Source organism: Sinocyclocheilus grahami, unplaced genomic scaffold (assembly GCF_001515645.1).
Source record: "Sinocyclocheilus grahami isolate Dianchi unplaced genomic scaffold, SAMN03320097.WGS_v1.1 scaffold362.1, whole genome shotgun sequence".
NCBI classification, from domain to species: domain Eukaryota; kingdom Metazoa; phylum Chordata; class Actinopteri; order Cypriniformes; family Cyprinidae; genus Sinocyclocheilus; species Sinocyclocheilus grahami.
In genome coordinates this window covers 1,469,234-1,488,802 of record NW_015505541.1, presented here as the reverse complement: position 1 = coordinate 1,488,802, position 19,569 = coordinate 1,469,234, and the positions used below count along the sequence as shown (strand labels likewise).

General features: G+C 35.9%; 1 protein-coding gene across 1 annotated transcript in view; it reads right to left on the bottom strand.

Annotated features, from left to right (window-relative positions):
- Nucleotides 1–26: 26 nt before the first annotated feature.
- The window catches only part of LOC107549079 (otoferlin-like), a 32,430-nt gene continuing 12,887 nt past the window's right edge, over nucleotides 27–19,569 (bottom strand). The window contains exons 3-7 of the mRNA XM_016230011.1: nucleotides 18,277–18,365; nucleotides 10,324–10,423; nucleotides 7,753–7,949; nucleotides 291–364; nucleotides 27–61 (exon numbers count right to left, since the gene is read on the bottom strand). Coding sequence (XP_016085497.1) covers nucleotides 27–61; nucleotides 291–364; nucleotides 7,753–7,949; nucleotides 10,324–10,423; nucleotides 18,277–18,365 — 495 coding nt within the window. The remainder of the gene's footprint in view (nucleotides 62–290; nucleotides 365–7,752; nucleotides 7,950–10,323; nucleotides 10,424–18,276; nucleotides 18,366–19,569) is intronic.

Genomic DNA, 19,569 nt, shown 5'->3' with positions numbered 1-19,569 from the left:
ATATTGCATTAGAATTTTATGATTCTTTAGTCTTTCCTATTGATGTCCAATGTAAAATCTCCTGAAGAAAAACCAGTAGAGAACTATGGATTTAAAGTACAATTAAGGTTAAGGTAATAAAAGTAATAAAAGTACAATAAACGTATTATTGTGCTTTCAGCACTAAATTGACCCAAAATGCAGGCACAAATACTCCGCAAGCTAAAGCCAATTCAGTTCTCTCTCGACCAATAAATAAATACATTTGCCTTTCTTGTAAAACCAGCTCTCTAATAATCAGTAATATTTACCTCCTTTTTTGTGGTCATCTTTAGAGATGCGTGTCTTTCCCAGTTTCATGGCTGAAAACACTCCTTTTCCTGTCCTACAATATAAAACAATCATTTAGATGGGCATGAATGGGGGAAAAAAAGTGACAATATTTGCACTGTGATTCATTTTTAAATCATCTCTACCTCTGGGCCTCCCAGATACTGAATAATTTATACCAGTTTAAACTCAGAAATATGACTGTTACATAAATATTGTATAAAAAGCAGTGAACCACCTAGATACATTCCACAATTCAATAAAATAAATTATTAATACATAAGGCTTACACATAGGTAGTGCAATAGATAGGTGTTCAAGTATCAAAATGCTTTCCATATACAAATGTTTGATCTACAGCTCAAGTTTTATCTTTATTTTGATGTATTCATTCTCTTACAGGCACTGCTGGAAAGCAATCAAATCATCACTACTGGAGCACGACAGGTTTTCCCATGATGGAAAATTTCTGTGATATTTATCACTCAGACGAGACACCCGTTTCAACAACGAGACCCCACTCACAATAGCCCCAGTGGTGTCCAATAACTCTGCACTGATATTATGGTGATTAGATATCAGTTCACCTACAAAGGCCTGATGATGTCACAGGCCGGCTGGACAAATAACAGTCCTTAATTATTCAACAAGATGGGCCCAATTCTCCAATTAGCTGTGATCTGTGGATATAGATACTTTCTCAGGACAAGATGAAAGAATTCCAGATCGTTTTGTCTCTTTATTTCCTTTGAGCATTTTAAACAGAGTGAAGACTCACAGACTTCTCCATTTTTTGGATGTATAACGTAAATCACCAAATAATAGGACATCAACTGTCAAGCCAGGACTGATTATGCAAATGCAGATAATTTTCAAACATTATTCTGTAATGTCTTTTTTTGCATCTCAGCCTTATGATGGAAGCACACCTTCTAAAATATTTTTCTTTGAATCACTGCCGTCATAGAGTGACACTGAAGAGAAAGTCTTCTTACTTTTTAAACTTTTATTCATTCATTCATTAGTTTTTTTCCTCATAAGTCTAAATAAGTCTAAGCCCCTCTAAAATACATACGCAGTCAAACATGAAGTTATATCAAACAAACGAGTGTTAATATGAGATCAGAGTATAGAAATTGCATCATATGCATCAGGCATGTTTTGTTAAGTGCATCAGGTCACAAAAAGATATTATATATATATATATATATATATAAACACATACACACATTTTTATAAAACAAGCTAAATTAAGCTTTGAATTTTTTTCTTATCAACAAAACTTGATACTCACAGATTAAGCAGGTTTAGTTTAACAAATCTTTGAACTGCACAATGGAAGAAACTCACTCACACACATATACAGGATACTCACCACGCGCTGACAAACAGCAAAAACTAACCAATAGAGAAATGTATGCCGAGCCACTCAGGGTAAAAAATGAGGTATTCCTCACTAGTGTACTATTTGTCCATTTTCAGTTGCTAGTCCATATCCAAGCAAAACACACAAAGAGACACTTCTCAGACTAAACGGGACGTCCACAATAAGTGAGAACCTGAGATGATGACCAGGTACGAGTGAAAAAGTAACAGGAGAGTACGTGACCTCACACACACACACACATAGACACACAACAATACACATCCACATTCACTCACTCTCACTCTCTTACAGATGTGTCTGATATAATTACCCATATTAAATAAAGTAAAACTTACTGTTGTATACATCTACTAAATGTTTCTTAGGGTGCAAATCAGCATATTAGAATGATTTCTGAAGGATCATGTGACACTGAAAACTGGATTAATGACTGATGAAAAATCAACTTTGCCATCACAGGAATTAATTACAAATAATTGTAATAATATTTCATAACAGTGCTGTTTGTGCTGTATTTTTGATTAAAAATAAATACCAATTTACCAATTACAAATCTGCTTTGGTTATCAGATAATGCAAATAAACTGTAACTGGACAGTTTACAGCTTATTAACTTCAACTATGTCATCTTGGCGTCACCACAAAAACAAACTAAAATATACATTAAAACACTTCAGACTATGTTTGGACTTTCACTTGAACATTACCTATGATTAGAGTGGACAAAATCAAGAAGAAAAGACTGGATTGTATCTAGACATGATAAGGTAACCTAACACTAATTAGATGATTTTTAGAGCGTGATGAGACCAGCACTGTTTAATCAAAGGCTTCAGTTCAGCAGTCAAGGAGAAACAGGCAACTCACAGATACGACTTGACAACACAAACAACGGCAGTTCTGCAAGTCTTTGGGATTTACTGGAGCTACTTCTGTGCAGTAGGTCTACTGTATGTAGGCCAGTCATTCAGCACTAACTTTAGTCTACATACTGTAGGATGGTCAGTAAATCATCAGTCTGATGGACAGTGTTGCAACAGAGAACAAAGCCAGAGTCTCAGATTGCGCTCTGAGCAGCACACAATGGAGCAGACACTATTTTTTATGCCTAGGAGAAGGACATTTGTGAACACTGTCAATCAATGAAGCACTTGAGACATTTAATTCCCTCATTAAATGCCAAAATGCTGCACTTTTATTTGGCTTTCAAATAGTCTATCTCAGTCTATATATATATTGACTAGACCATTTGATGTTTCTTTAAGAAGTGAAACCTCAGCAAAACGACAATCCCACTTTAATAAAGATTGTAATCCCCCTTCCCCCAGTTTAATGAAGAGTGACCTTTGCATATAATTTAGTGTGTGAGCAAGTGACATTTTAGATATCATGAGTGAAGATGCTAAACTGTATGCACAAAAAAGTCACTGATCCAAAACCAATTATTCTAAACCCTGTTTAAGAATTATGACCTGTACCTGTAACATAATACAAAAAATACAACAACTGTCAACACAATATGAAAGGAGAGAACCTGACACCAGGCAGAGAAATGTGAAAGGCACTTCATTTGTATTTGCTAGAGGCATTCAGACATGATAGAATATGAGTACAAATAATTTATATATATATTGAAACCCTCAAATGTGGCATACTGTAGTATGTCAAGACTACACAAAAAGTTAGAGTAAGACTGAACACAAATTATCATTCAAATATCATTATTTGATCAAAAATACAGTAAAACAGTAAGTAAAGTATTAGTATTCAAAATAACTGTTTTCTATTTTAATGTTTTAAAATGTAATTTATTCCTGTGATGGCAAAGCTGAATTTTTAGCAGTTAAAACTCTAGTCTTCAGTGATACACGATCCTTCAGAAATCATTCTAATATGCTGATTTGGTGCTCAATAATTTTGTATTATTATCAATGTTGAAAACAGTTGTGCCATTTCATATTTTTGTGGAAACCATGATACATTTTTTAGGATTCTTTGATGACTAGAAAGTACAAAATAATAGCATTTATTTCAAATAGAAATCTTACGTAACATTATAAATGTCTTTACTGTCACTTTTGATCAATTTAATGCATCCTTTCTGAAAGTAAAGTGTTAATGTCTTCCAAAAAGAACCCCTCCCCCAAAACTTATGAACAGTGGTGTAAATATTAAAATGCACCACTAGAACTAAGTTATTCATTTTACTGATCCTTTTTTCTGTGCTTGTGTGTGATCATGTATCTGTACTGTACTAAACAAAACATTACAACTAAACCAGTTAAAAAACATCTTAACCAGGGTTGGAGACTAGCTGAACTTTATTTGGCAAGAAAAAGGGCACAGACGCTCAAAAATAAAGAAGATCATTCACATCAATGAAAGTTTTAGAGTATATCACAGGCCATTCCTCAACCATGACATGGAATAAATGCAAAGCAATACATTTAAACAGAGATAAATGGGATGCATTAAAAAGCATAAAGCAGCATATGAATTATGTATCGCTCAAGCACTTGGGAGACCTTGGTGTCTGAGGCTAGTTTCTCTTGCCACATAAACTAAGCTAAAACAGAAACTCAAAGCACATTCCTTGTCAAATCACTGATCAGAACAAAGTTGTGGGGTACCATACAGTAGCCTAGTATTAAGATGATTATTTTTCCCTCTTGGTCACTCTAAAATTATAAACATAGATAGATAGGCTTCTTCAATTTTAAACAAGACCGTTTAAACACTATTCAGCAGAGACATGAGTTTTAATATAAGTCTCCTTTGTATTTTTGTCAGTTTCTCCATTTACAGCAATGCGTAAATGAATAAGAAGCACAATTCTGTTTCATTAATGTGATTAATTATTAAACAATGAGCGCCTTTGCGCTTTTGTGCCCTACTTTCTAAAGTGAATACGGGGGTTCAAAGTGACAGTTTTATGCAAGGAGGAGGAGAGAAGAAGAAAAGAATGGAGCGATTGAGAATGAACATTAAACTTCAACAATGACAGCGAACTGAACCACTAGAGTAATGCAACAGCTCTAAAGTGACAAACATCCCTGTGCAAATGCCTTTGTTCTGTAAAGTTTCATTTGACTGTAAGCAATCGTCCGTCGTTGTACTAAGCTCAAGAGAATAACGCTCCTGCTCTCATGATTAAGCTTGCCTTACAAACAGCAGGCTATGAGAATGAATCTGATCAGAACTGGGAATTCCAACAACTTCAACCAATCTACGGTGGTTAGATGGTTTAAATGAGTTTAGCTGGTCTTCAAGCTGGTATTAGGTTTCACTATTCAGCCAGCTAGCTGAAAAAAATTCCCAAACCCCCTCTAAAACCATAAAAAAGGACCAGCATAAATAGCTGGGCCTGGCTGGGTGACCAGTAAACCACCTTAGGCCAGAATAAACGGTTTTCCCCCCAGCAGGGTAGTAATTCCTGCTTTACTAAACATGAAAGCACCTGTTCTAATGCTGAGGATAAACATGCAATATCCTCTATATGATAATGATGTTGCACACAAAAGGCTGATAGAAGCTGGATGGTCCAGTTGAGGCATCAAAAGCTTTATCAAGCTGGTTCAGTGATGCAGGTGCTTTTTGTGGAGCTCTTCAAATAACACGTGAAAGAAAAAGAACAAAACCCTTGTAAAATATAATACTTTAGATACATCACACATTCACATGTTCAATTGTAATGCAAATCCATCTCAGCCATTTAAATCTAGCCTTGGATACAAGCCACATACCTAGTCCAATACTGGGAAAAGAGAAAAGTATTTACCTGGACTTTGACATAAATTAAACTGATCATTAAACTGATCACATCTTCAACTGAGTCACAACAACAGATAAACACAGTCTTCGTAAACAAAAGTGAGAGCCCCATCAATGAGACAGAACTGGAGATATTGGTCAGGGCCGCCCTGCAATTCACAAGACGCATTGCCTGAAGAGAAATCCGTCAGTGTTTCTTGCAAATAATTAAATGTTTTTTTATACTATTTCCTGCAACTGTCTATGGACAATGGACTGTTACATACAGAATATCTGAGTATGGAAAGCACAGATTCAGTGCAAGTTTAAGTAGGCAGACTCATGATTCTATAGGGAAAGAAACGAGAGTGAAAGAGAATAGCTAGAAAGAGATCAAGCAGAAAGATGGGAGAGAGAGAGAGAGAGAGAGAGAGAGGTGTGGAGATGAGAGAGGGGTCTAGTCATTAGCGAGGACTAGCAGTTACTTCAGATCAGAAGCTTCACCATGTCCCACTGGGTCCCGGCAACTTCAGCCGTACAACAAACACACACACACACACACACACACACACACATACACTTTCTTCATCGAGAAACTCCAAAAAACTCTCACACACTTTTAAAAGTAAAACTGTACAACTAAGACTTGTAATCAATAATGAAACAGCACCAGGAATGAGGTTCAAGTGAGGACAGAGGGATATATTATTAAAAATGTCAATGTCAAGTAAACAACAAAAAAATTAGGAAACCTTTTTTAATTATTTAATATGACAATTAACATGACTACATAATGTTACAATATTTTTTAAGTGTCTAAAAGAAATATCTAAAGACAATTGTTTCCAGACTGCTTAACCTTTATAAGAAGATACACAAATACATGCATTTTGTAATTAATATTAATTCTTCAAAGTGGTAAAAGACGCTAATTGCTGTGAAATGCAAAGTAGTAGTAAAGAAGCCAGACTCTTAAAAGTATATTCAGTTCATAACTAGGAAGAAACTTGGAACAAAAAACATAGGCTCTAACTCTTTAAAAAGGCTCAAGGTCTTTGAAAGAGTAACTCTCTGTGTGAGCTCAAAAGTCATCCATAAAGCATGAAAGGTAGTGGTTTTGTGCTCACTCTTTCTGGTCAGAAACAGAAAATATGTTGTATAAGGTCTCCAAATGCATTTCTTGCTTACTAGTGTGCAGAAAGGAGTTGAGAAAAGTAATTCACGTTTCTGGTGTGCATGTGTGTGTTTGTTTGTCTGACTTTACATCTGTCATCTATGCCAACTATGCAATGCATAAAGAAATGTGATCATATCACATTCAATTTATTCAGACCTGAACGATTCCTTGTGTTCTCTCCTCTTGCTGTCTCTTCTCATTTACTTTATTAATAATAACTCTCTAACAAGAAATTATCCTGCATGAAGAAAAGGCCCATATCCAGAGGCAACATGAACAGAGTAGCATATAGATATAAAATCACTCAAACTAGGAGCATCTCTTTATATTATCAGAATGAAGACATAAGAAGTCACAATAATATGGAAAATTTGAAGTTTAAATTAAATAGATTGTCTTCATGGAGATTTACTTGAAATAATACATAAAAACTGAGTAAGCAATCAGAACAGATAAACAGCTCTCATAAATCACTTGCTAAAGACAACATCAATTTAAAACAGAAAGAATACTTGAATTCCAGGATCATTTATTTGTTTAAATAAAAATAAGATTTATTGGTTGAATACTCACTAATTAATTCCCAATCTCATATACAAGATCTAAATGAAATGGGGCTTTCAAATCAATCCAAAACCACCTACAAATCTCTTGAGGCTGCTTTAATTTACCTAGTAGTAACTTTAAACAACTTTCCCAATATAGATTTTTTTTAGCAGTAATCATCCATATGCATCAGCATTTGAACACGTCCACACAGAAACACTAATGATGCCCACACACAAACCATGATGGAGTACGTTTGTGTCTGTGTATGGTTCTAATTTATAGATCAGAGGACCTGTGGAGACTGGAAGGCTTAGTGGAAATCAATGCATCCCACACATTCCAGTCATCCATGTCTTCATTATTCAGCCAAAATATCCACACAGTGAAAAGATGTGCGAATAAGATTATTTGTTAATGCGATGAACAAATGTATATGTTTAGTTAGATTACTTCTTTATTACTCCTCCTCATTATCTTCTTCATCACCATTATCATCACAGAGTTATCTGTGCCACTGCATAAAGAGGATGATGATGAGGGTGATTGTGTTAACCGAGGCTGAATAAGATGACACACTTACTTGCGGAATGTGGGAATGCCATGGATAGAACGTCCAGGTGATGTCCCAGAGCTCTGGCTGCGTCCAGAGAGTAGACTTTCTGTCTCAAACTGGAAAGTTCCATCACAGTCATCTGGAATATCAAGGAATTCACCATCGCTCCATACCTTCACACTCCCGTCCATGGTCTGATATTTGATCTCTATGGAAATACTTGTCTGAAATTCAAAATAATAAATAAATAAATGAATGAAAATTAAATATGCATATTTATGTCAAATAATTAATACACCAGTACATATTTATTTCACTTTTTTTTTTACTTGTTTCCAAGATTACTGAATATAATATAATATAATATAATATAATATAATATAATATATCATTTGAAACATAAATATGTCTTATTATGCATTTTATTTAAAGTAAGTTCTGTACAAAACTGAACTTAATTACTAAGTAAACACTAACTAGTTCACAGGCTTCACAAGCAATAAAGACACTTAATTTGACACTTTTGTAATCCTGACAAAGCTGAAGAGAGGTAGAACGTTAGGTGTTAGAGTTAAGTGTTAGGGTTAGGGTCATGCTAACCCATGTGGCAGTATCAGTCTGTCAGCATCAGTTACCCTTTCCTTCTCATGTTTACAAACTCATTAGTAGGAACAAGGAACAATTTAGCCTCAGTCCAACATATCCCTGTCAACTGCCTGATGGTCACTTCTCCCAAGGGCAAATGTCATACAAAAGGGGGAACCTGAGCTCTGCTGCAACTTTACTTAGATATAACCCCTGCTTTAATTAACCAAGACAAATTTAAAGCTTTCCTGAGGTCTCATCTCAACATAAAAAAAAATCCATCAAAAGACTAAGTTGCATGAAAGTGGTATCATTTTGCTTACATAAATTCACAAAAAGTTGCTTTGTTGATGCAACAATCACAAAAATGTTACAATAGTGTAAGTATTGCTCTGAGTAGAGTAAGAAATAGAAACTGAGGAGAAATGTTTGAACAGAATATGTGTTGGAATATGGCTCCTCTCCTTTTGGAAAGTTTTTGTTTTCCTATCCACAATATTTTAATTTAGTTTCAGGAAGTTTCTATTCAATCTCCAGTAAAATGAATGAATGACACTGCATCGCCTTAAGCAAAACAAAACATAACTATAAGGACCAGTCAGTGTTCACTATCACTGCAGCAGATCAACAAAGGAGGATTAATGTAGTAAATATGTTTAATATAACACCTCCACCTAAACCGATACATTTTATCATAGAGCTGCTATTAATTATTCTGACACATAGAGATGAACAGGATCCATACGGAAATCAACCTGCACATGATGGTGGATATCAGAGAGAGAAAGAGAAATAAAACTGAATGGTCCCTTATAGCCTCCGAGTAGACATGTAACCATGACAACTAATTTTTTGTGCAAGTTTTGCAAAACCAGACCCCTGTGGTGAAATATGTGAATGGATGTTTTTGTGAGTGGGTGTGCTATTTGAAAAAAGAGCATTTCTGATCTGTCAGACCAGAACATAAACATGCACACACACACACTGCCTGCGATCCTCACGTCTCACCCGTATGGCTGAGTTATTGTCATCAATAAGAGTGTCAGACACCTCCAAGTGACCCTCCTCCACCACCTTCTGCAGAACCATGCGGAAAGTGCCAATTAACCTGCAAACACACACACACACACACACACACACACAAAAGAGTCAGACAGCTGTGTTAAATAACAATCTAATACTTCCCTTCACTCACTTTGGTTATATTATATTATAAATTATAAGGATGGTTTGGTCACAGTGAGGAAAATACACTGTGACAGAGAATGAAAAATAGCAACACTGTGAAACACACACACACACACACAAAATAGACTCTACATGAACTAAAATATTTGAAGTATGTAAAGCTGAAACAAATATCATGAACTTCAAAGACAATATCTTTACGTTTTATATCTATTTTTATAAATTTACTACTACTGCTATTATTAACAGTCAGCCATGATTAATTATACTATTGTTTAAATTCTATGATTTTTCAAGAATATACAGAAAATACAGCAAAAACAGTAATATTGTGAAATATTTTTCTTTTTAAAATAACTGCTATTTTTCTATATCTTAAAACATAATGTATTGCTGTGATGACAAAGGCAAAGGTTTCATCCTTCAAAAATCCTTCAGAAATGCTGATTTGGTGCTCAAGAAAATTGTGAATCACACTTGGAAATGGTTGTGCTGCTGTGTAATATTTTGTGGAAACTGTAATACATTTCTCCAGGCTTCTTTAATAAATAGACAATTAAATATATCAGCTTTTATTTTAAGGAAACCTTTTGTAACAATTTAAAAGTAATTACTGTTTTGACTCATTTATTTTGTCCGTGTTGAATAAAAGTATTAATTACTTTAAAACTAAAAATAGCATTCAGGTAAAACAGCTATTGGTGAAATATGTGAATGGATGTTTTTGTGAGTGGGTGTGCTATTTGAAAAAAGAGCATTTCTGATCTGTCAGACCAGAACATAAACATGCACACACACACACTGCCTGCGATCCTCACGTCTCACCCGTATGGCTGAGTTATTGTCATCAATAAGAGTGTCAGACACCTCCAAGTGACCCTCCTCCACCACCTTCTGCAGAACCATGCGGAAAGTGCCAATTAACCTGCAAACACACACACACACACACACACACACAAAAGAGTCAGACAGCTGTGTTAAATAACAATCTAATACTTCCCTTCACTCACTTTGGTCTGGCCCAATGTGCACTGAAATTATAAGGATGGTTTGGTCACAGTGAGGAAAATACACTGTGACAGAGAATGAAAAATAGCAACACTGTGAAACACACACACACACACAAAATAGACTCTACATGAACTAAAATATTTGAAGTATGTAAAGCTGAAACAAATATCATGAACTTCAAAGACAATATCTTTACGTTTTATATCTATTTTTATAAATTTACTACTACTGCTATTATTAACAGTCAGCCATGATTAATTATACTATTGTTTAAATTCTATGATTTTTCAAGAATATACAGAAAATACAGCAAAAACAGTAATATTGTGAAATATTTTTCTTTTTAAAATAACTGCTATTTTTCTATATCTTAAAACATAATGTATTGCTGTGATGACAAAGGCAAAGGTTTCATCCTTCAAAAATCCTTCAGAAATGCTGATTTGGTGCTCAAGAAAATTGTGAATCACACTTGGAAATGGTTGTGCTGCTGTGTAATATTTTGTGGAAACTGTAATACATTTCTCCAGGCTTCTTTAATAAATAGACAATTAAATATATCAGCTTTTATTTTAAGGAAACCTTTTGTAACAATTTAAAAGTAATTACTGTTTTGACTCATTTATTTTGTCCGTGTTGAATAAAAGTATTAATTACTTTAAAACTAAAAATAGCATTCAGGTAAAACAGCTATTATAAGACTACTGATATGACTGAACTTTTATGGGGTTACAAGATTTATTTTTTCCCCCAAAAGCATTATTCATTTATTTTTAGTTAGGAAACAGCCTTTAACAGCATAAAAAATAATTGTCTGTGTACTGTTAAAGAAATAACAATATTAAATTATATATATTTTATTGTTTAATCAATACTGAATACTTTCCCGTCTGTGAATCAGGTAGACATTTTCCAATAAAAAAGAAGTTTAATTTCTTTATTACAACAAGAAAGATGCAATCACTCCCAGCAACACAAACACATGCTTTGTATGTAACCACAATGTCTGTCATGAATTTGGAAGCAAACAATTCAGACATAAGAAGATCAACAAACACATGGGCAATAGTGATGTGTCTTTGTTCTGATTGTTAACTCAACTCTCTGTATGAAAAGTGACAGGCAGTGAAGAAAAGCAATCAGAACCTCTGGACTGACCAATTAAATGCCACATGTAGTTAGCTTACACACAATCTCTCTTGTCTATTACTGCATCACTGTCAGCAAGAGAAAGACAGGCGGGTCTATCCATGTAGTCAGTGAATTTGATGAGAAAACACATCAAACCATTTAAACTGCTAACAGTTTTAGCACCTGCCTCTGAGCTACAGCTGTATTCGGATGTGAAATGACACACTCAGCACCATTGTTCATCCAAAGGGACTCGATAAAGGAAAAACGACCATTGTGATTGATATGTGCCCACTTCAGTGGTGAAATAATGGCTTTGTGACTGTCGGTGAACCGCATGCATCCACGGGTGAATAATTCACTGATTCTGGATCAGGTTCTGGCTCCTGATCAACTTTTCTAAAGACCACACATACATTATTGATCCTCTGAACAAACAACAGACAATTGACTTTCATCTGCTCCATAATTTACTGCGTCCTGCCTTGTCAAGTCACTAGACTTTTGTTGAAGAGGTCAGAACTGGAGAATTCACAAGCCTTTGACTAACTGGGTGAGGGTTTAGAAATGAACAGCTAAAAGCTAAAATATCTATCAATTTGCAGTCATTTTAATACTAGACCATGTAAAGAACATGCATCAATATACCCATATTTACTAAGGTAATGTAAAAAGAACATGTTTTTTCCAAGCATTACTCAACCACCAAATTAATTTCCTACAATATACTGAAACAAATGTAGTCTTATTCGTATGACACATTCAAGTTGATTTCTGATTATCTGTGATCTGATCTGTGTTCTAAATGGTAACCAGTCTTGACTACTTTTTACTACTTTACTGTTTCTAATATTACCTTTTATCCAAAGCGATTTACAATTGGGGAATACATCAAGCGATTCATCTTAAAGAGGCAAATAGACACAGGAAGTGCTCGTAATACCAAGTTTCAAGCATTGTTCAAACAAGAACAAGCTAGACAGGGAAAGATTAAAGAAAAGAGAAAAACACTGAGTTGGACAATGAGCCTTTCTTCTGCTGAAAACTGAGAAAAAATAAATTACAGCAGGGATGTATGTATGTAATACCAAGGAACTGCCGAGCAGGAGTTTTCACTTCATTAGTGAGTAATATAATGAGTGGCCGTGTTGGAGCTGGAATTTGACGTTTTTCTGCATATTTGCTGTAGTTGTCATCAGCAGCAGATCCTATTATAGAGCAGGAGTGCTCTCTCTTCCAGTGATATCACTAAGTTTAAATACATGAAAATGCAGCCCAACTTCTGATATACATCCACTGACATGAAATGTTACATTACATTGGACTCAAACTTACTTCTAAACTAACTCCCACTACTTTTTAAAACACAGTGACTATTTATAAGCTACACATACTTTTGTTAAAAAGTTTGGGTTTCTATAAGACGTTTTAAAGGGGTCATATGATGCTGCTAAAAATAACATTATTTTGTGTATTTGGTGTAATGAAATGTGTTTATGTGGTTTAAGGTTAAAAAACACATTATTTTCCACATACTGTACATTATTGTTTCTCCTCTATGCCCCGTCTTTCTGAAACGCGTCGATTTTTACAAAGCTCATCTGTCTGAAAAAGCGAGGTGTGCTCTGATTGGCCAGCTATCCAGTGCATTGTGATTGGCCGAATACCTCAAGTGTGAGACGGAAATGTTACGTCCCTTACCATATTGTGATGCCTACGGCAACCACATATACGACCCCGGGCTGGACTCCGCTTCGTCCACGGTGAAAGCCGATCCGGCGATCGACAGTGCGAAGTTTAAGTATTTCCTCAGCGACCAACACGGATCAGCTCCAGGTATGACAAAGCGATATCGTCCTCTTTTGGAAGGCCAAACAAAGTAGCTTCGCTTTCACAACGAAGCACTCAGCGTCTCCACGACATGGCGGTGGCAACAAAACTACAGCGAGAATAAAAGTTACGCCTTCTTTCTTTGTGTGAACATTTGGGCGGTGTTATGCAAATCTTCCCACATAGTGATGTAGACATGTGGGGGCGTGCTATAATGAGCCGTTTTAGGTAGGTGTGGTTGACTCTTAACTTTTATAAAGAATATCTCTTTGGATTTGAGACTTTAGTCTTTGCAACTTTACAGATCTTCTTTATGCACCAAGAGCTTGTAACACTCCAAAGAGAAAGGAAAAATTTAAATCGCATCATATGACCCCTTTAAATGTTTCTCATCTTTGAATGTCTCTCTTTGCCTTCATTTGATCAAAAATAGAGCAAATTATTATTACAATTTAAAATAATGTTTTAAATTTTAAGATATTTTAAAATGTAGCCAATTTCCTTTGATGGCAAAGCTGGATTTTGACCAGCCATTACTTCAGTCTTCAGAAATCATTCTTATATGCTAATTTGGTACTTAAGTATTGCAAACATGATGCATTTTTCAGAATTTTGCACAAAAGTGCAATTATCTGAAACAGAAATCTTTTGAATCATTTTACTGTCTTTACTGTCTCTTTTGAGTCATTCGATTTTTTCTCATATTGACTTTAATTGCAGGACGGCATCCTATTAATGCCTTTGCAGAAATCTCTAATGTCACCACCTGGTGGTCAGTTGGTCATGAAATCACAACAGCAATGTTGAATGAATCTTCTCAAGGATAGGAAGTCTTATAATGACATTAAAGTCTTGCATAAAGAAGATAGAGTTTCTGAGCTACACATCGGTCTCACACCTGGTGTTTTGTCCCGATCTACTGAGCTTGCAAAGCTCGGGGTATCACATGGTGTTTGTCGATACGGTCAGCTACAGTATGTAATGCATATGATGGATAGAAATTACATCTGTAAATAACAAACAAATAGCTAACGAGCTGCGTGGTTAACATATGTCACGGTGGCATGTGAATTATTCAGCAGATGCTTTTCTTATACATTTTGATCTATTCACAGGTGTCATTCAGACCACAATAGATGTCTGTGAACTCCAAACAATGCCTATGATAACACAAAACAAAGCGCTGACCATTGATTGCACACCATAATTAAAATAACTTAGTCATGGTAGATTTTTCTACTGACAGCTGTTGATTTACTTGATTTACTAGTCACGTAGATGCAGCCAGACTGGTGGAACTGACTTACATTGGAATAGACATCAGACTCGCTCACAAGCAAGAGCAACAGAGAATCTGTTAAAGGGGTCATATGATGCGATTTCAAGTTTTCCTTTCTCTTTGGAGTGTTACAAGCTGATTGTGCATAGATAAGATCCCTGAAGTTGCAAAGACTAAAGTCTCAAAACCAAAAAGATATTCTTTATCAAAATTAAGACTCTGCCACGCCCCCCTAAAACGGCTTGTTCTAACACGCCCCCACATATCTACCTCACTATGTGGAAATATTTGCATAATGCCACCCAAATGTTCAGGCAAAGAAAGAAGACGTGGTTTCAGTAACCGCAATTAGTAGCAGCCATGTCAGGGAGACGGTGTGTTTCTAGGCAAAAGCAAAAGCACTTTATTTGGCCTTCCGAAAGTAGATGCATTTAGGAATCTTTAAGATTACTTACAACAGAACAGCAATGCATTTTATGCAATCTGGTGCTTCTGAATCAGCTACTGTTTTGTTATTAGTTTAAGTATTTGCTATTGACTGTTCAAATGCAGAGTTTTGCGCATCTGTGTGAGAGAGCGAGAGAGAGAGAGACAGAGCGAGAGAGACAGAGAGAGAGAGAGAGAGAAGGGGTGGGTCACATCACAGGGGAGGGAGCTGTCTTAACTGTGGCTTGTGTACTGCAAACACATTCCAGCTTCATCACTGTGTCTGTCACGCCACTCTGTTCCCCTTTCGGGCTCTGTCTTTACATTTATTTTGAAAGATGAAGCTCGCGATTATGGTAAGGGGTGTTACATTTCTGACGAGAGCTTGCAGTGTTCGGCCAATCACAATGCACTGGGTCAGCTGGCAAATCAGAGCAGACTGCGCTTGTCGGAAGGAGGGACTTTGTAGAAAACTAAGCGTTTGAGAGAGGCGGGGCATAGAGGACCTACAATAATGTACAGTATTTGAAAAATAATGTGTTTTTTGAACATTAAAGCATGTCAACATATTCTGTTACACCAAATACACAAAATAATGATCTTTAAAAAAGCATCATATGACCCCTTTAACACCACTGCAACCTAACATCTCAGTTCAATCTAGAATCTGATGTATTCTAGTGAAACGGCAGGATGTTAACCATATATATACACACACTGACGCCTGCATCAGCAGGAGTGTCACACTCTTCAGGGCACATTCAGTGGAGAACAGCTAGTAATGACTGTCAGCCTATCCACCACCTCTAGAGGAAGACAGTGGATGGAAACACGCCACAGCACTCTTTCAGAAAAAGATCAGTGAGGGAAAAACTTAGAGTGAATACTGACAGGTACAAGTACAGAAAAAACACTGCACTGCATCCCATCAAGCTTCTAGAAAATACTATAACCGGAACCTAGAGGGTGGATCTCTATCCTGTGCCTGATATCTCATTTGTAATATCTCATAAATTTTATAAAGTGTAAATTAGAATGGATTTTTTACTGCCACTCTTCTAAGAAAGAAACTAATAAAACATTATATTAATATTAAAACATCTTATTAATTTATTTATAAACGTGAAGAGAAACATTCAAATCATTGTTTAGAAAATAATTTTTTTAATCAAAAAATTCTGTACTGTATTTTGCAGTTCTGAGAAATAAAGTCAGATTTGTGAGATATAAACTCACAATTCTGCCTGTTTTTCTCAGAAATGCGAATTTATATCTCACAATTATGAATTTTTTTCTCAGAATTGCGAGTTTATTTCTTGCAATTGTGACTTTTTAACACGCAATTGCGAGTTATTAAGTCAGAATTGTGAGATATAGGCCTAAACTTGCAATTTTGAGAACATATCAATCTTTTTCCCCCCTCAGAATTTGACTTTATAACTCACAATTCTGAGAAAAAAGTCAGAATTGCGAGATATAAACTCACAACCACGAGAAAAAAGTCAGAATTGTGAGACTAAAAACTAAATTACCTTTTTTATTTATTATTCAGTGGCAGAAACAGGCGTCCATAAAGGAGAGATAAACACTTATAATATATAATACTTATAAACACTTATATATATATTACAACACTTATAATATATAATACTATAATGGTTGCAGTACATTTAAAAAAAAATACAATAAATGTTTATAGTGCAAATCCTGCAGTAGGAATTGTCAAATGTGGCCTCATCCCTGTAGTTATCATGTATAATATTATCAAAAAATATCTCAAATTGTCAACACTGCAAATGGACTGTCAAAACAGCATGATTATGAAAACCAGCATTACAAAGAGTTCAGCAATTATGAGTTATGAGGTCCTATATGGTCAGATGGAAATAACAAAGAATTGGTGCAAAACAAACAAGCCTTAGTTTGTCTAAGAGAATATTTAAATAACCAGTGCTGTGTTGCTGAAGTTTGTTTGGAGACCACAGGATGAAGCCATGAATGTTAATTACTTGAATTAAATGGAAATGTATTTTGGACTTTGTTTATAGCCATGCTTCACTCAACATCTTGTTCAGATTTGTTAAAGGGGTCATATGATACGATTTAAATTTTTCCTTTCTCTTTGAAGTGTTACAAGCTCTTGGTGCATAAAGAAGATCTGTAAAGTTGCAAAGACTAAAGTCTCAAATCCAAAGAGATATTCTTTATAAAAGTTAAGAGTCAGCCACACCTACCTAAAACAGCTCGTTCTAACACGCCTCCATATGTCTTCGTCACGATGTGGGAAGATTTGCATAACGCCTCCCAAATGTTCACGCAAAGAAAGAAGGTGTAACTTTTATTCTCGCTGTAGTATTGTTGCTGCCGCCACGTCGTGAAGGCGCTGTGTGTTTCGTTGTGAAAGTGAAACTACTTTGTTTGGCCTTCCAAAAGAGGACGATATCCGCCTGATCCGTGCTGATCCGTGCTGGTCACTGAGGGAATACATCAACTTTGTGCTGTCTTTCTCCGATCACAAATGTAGACATGGTTTTAAGTTTACGCGGCGCGATACGCAATGCAATGCGTAAAAAGACAGCATAAGTCATTATAATCCGTAATTATGTCCCAACTGGATGCAACAAATGCCTCGTTTATAATGGGTTTGAATGTTTTTGAATCGTCGCTCCGGCCGGACAGGGCAACACAGTATGGTAAGGGGTGTAACATTTCCATCACACACTTGAGGTATTCGGCCAATCACAACGCACTAGATAGCTGGCCAATCAGAGCACACCTCGCTTTTCAGACCGATGAGCTTTGTAAAAATCGACGCGATTTAGAAAGGCGGGGCATAGAGGAGAAACAATAATGTACAGTATGTGGAAAATAATGTGTTTTTTAACTTTAAACCACATAAACACATTTCATTACACCAAATACACAAAATAATGTTCTTTTTAGCAACATCATATGACCCCTTTAAGACGGCAAGAATTCATGTACATGTCTTGATTAGATTGTATTTTCTAAACATATACTCTTAAATCTATAGAGATGTGTGTCAATAAATCTTTTTTAGCTGATCTGATGTTGCATATCAAATTATTTAATTCTTATACCTGTTAGTGAAGACTTTGCTGTAATTAAACACTTGAATCTCCAGCATCTCGTCGCCGTCCACTTGACTCCCGATTGGCCAACGGAATGCCTGGAAAACAAACCAAACAAAAATCAATCTGTTCATTCTGTTTAAACAGACTATAGACTATTTCATGCTAATTATCCACATTATATTGGAATAACATAAAATCCAAAAGAGCTCTAGCACCCCACCACACTATTAGGCAATCATTTCTTATCATATCAAACCAAAACTAGACAATTATCAGAATCATTAATGGCATTCCAGTAAAAAGGAAGTGTTCTGCAGGAAATCATTAACAACAAAACAGGAAATCAGCAGCTGAATGTTATCGATACTGTGCCATGCTTGGGAATCTAAAGAAGCTTGTTTAGCCTACGCCTCAGAGTACAAAGGTAATTGTGAGATAAAGTTTAAAATAAAACAAATAGTCATATTGAGACATATAAAGTTGCAAATGTGAAATGTTATGCTGTTTTAAACAGGCATCCGTAAGGAACAGAATTGAATGTAACTGTTTTTCTCTATCATGACCAAGCTTCAATCTAAATAACATTAGTCACTTGCCATTTACTTGTTATTAACATGCCAAAATGTATTATGGATTTCAGTGTGAATATTATATAGGATATATACTGAAGGATGACCCACTTGCATTCCCTTTTAAAGTAATTGTTGCAATCTATGACACTGCAGGAGTCTTTTCTGCGGCTAGGGCTCTTAACAGTGGGATGATGCATTAGATCCCAGAACATGGACTCCCATCTGGCACACTGATCTATACAGACAAACGGGCTGCCCTGAGGGCTGCTGAGGCGTTCTGTTTCACTGCAATTATGGAGAACAGTGGTACTCCACTGCCAGGCTGTGGGACCACAATGTTTCTTGCCAAATAAATCAGTGCAGCGCTGAGACTGGCCAGGATGCTCTGACTAAGGCAATGAGATTTGTTGTTGTGTGGTTAAAAAAGTCACAGAGGCCACATGCAGGTGAATGCGGTTGTCACTTCTGTTTAATCCTGTTTTGAACACAGAGTTGGGTTATTTACAGGAGTGACAGCCGCATTCGACAGGCAAAGTCTTGAACAATTCAAGAAATGATAACGACGTGTCTACAGAACACATAGATGTACAGAGAGGAGTCGCTGATGGAGTACTGCAGGAATTGTGCACTTTGCTTAGCTTCATGGTCTGAGCCAAATACCCACAGGGTAAAGTCCAGCCAAGTGCAATGAGGATTTTCCCCTCAAATCCCTCAGCTCCAGTGCAGC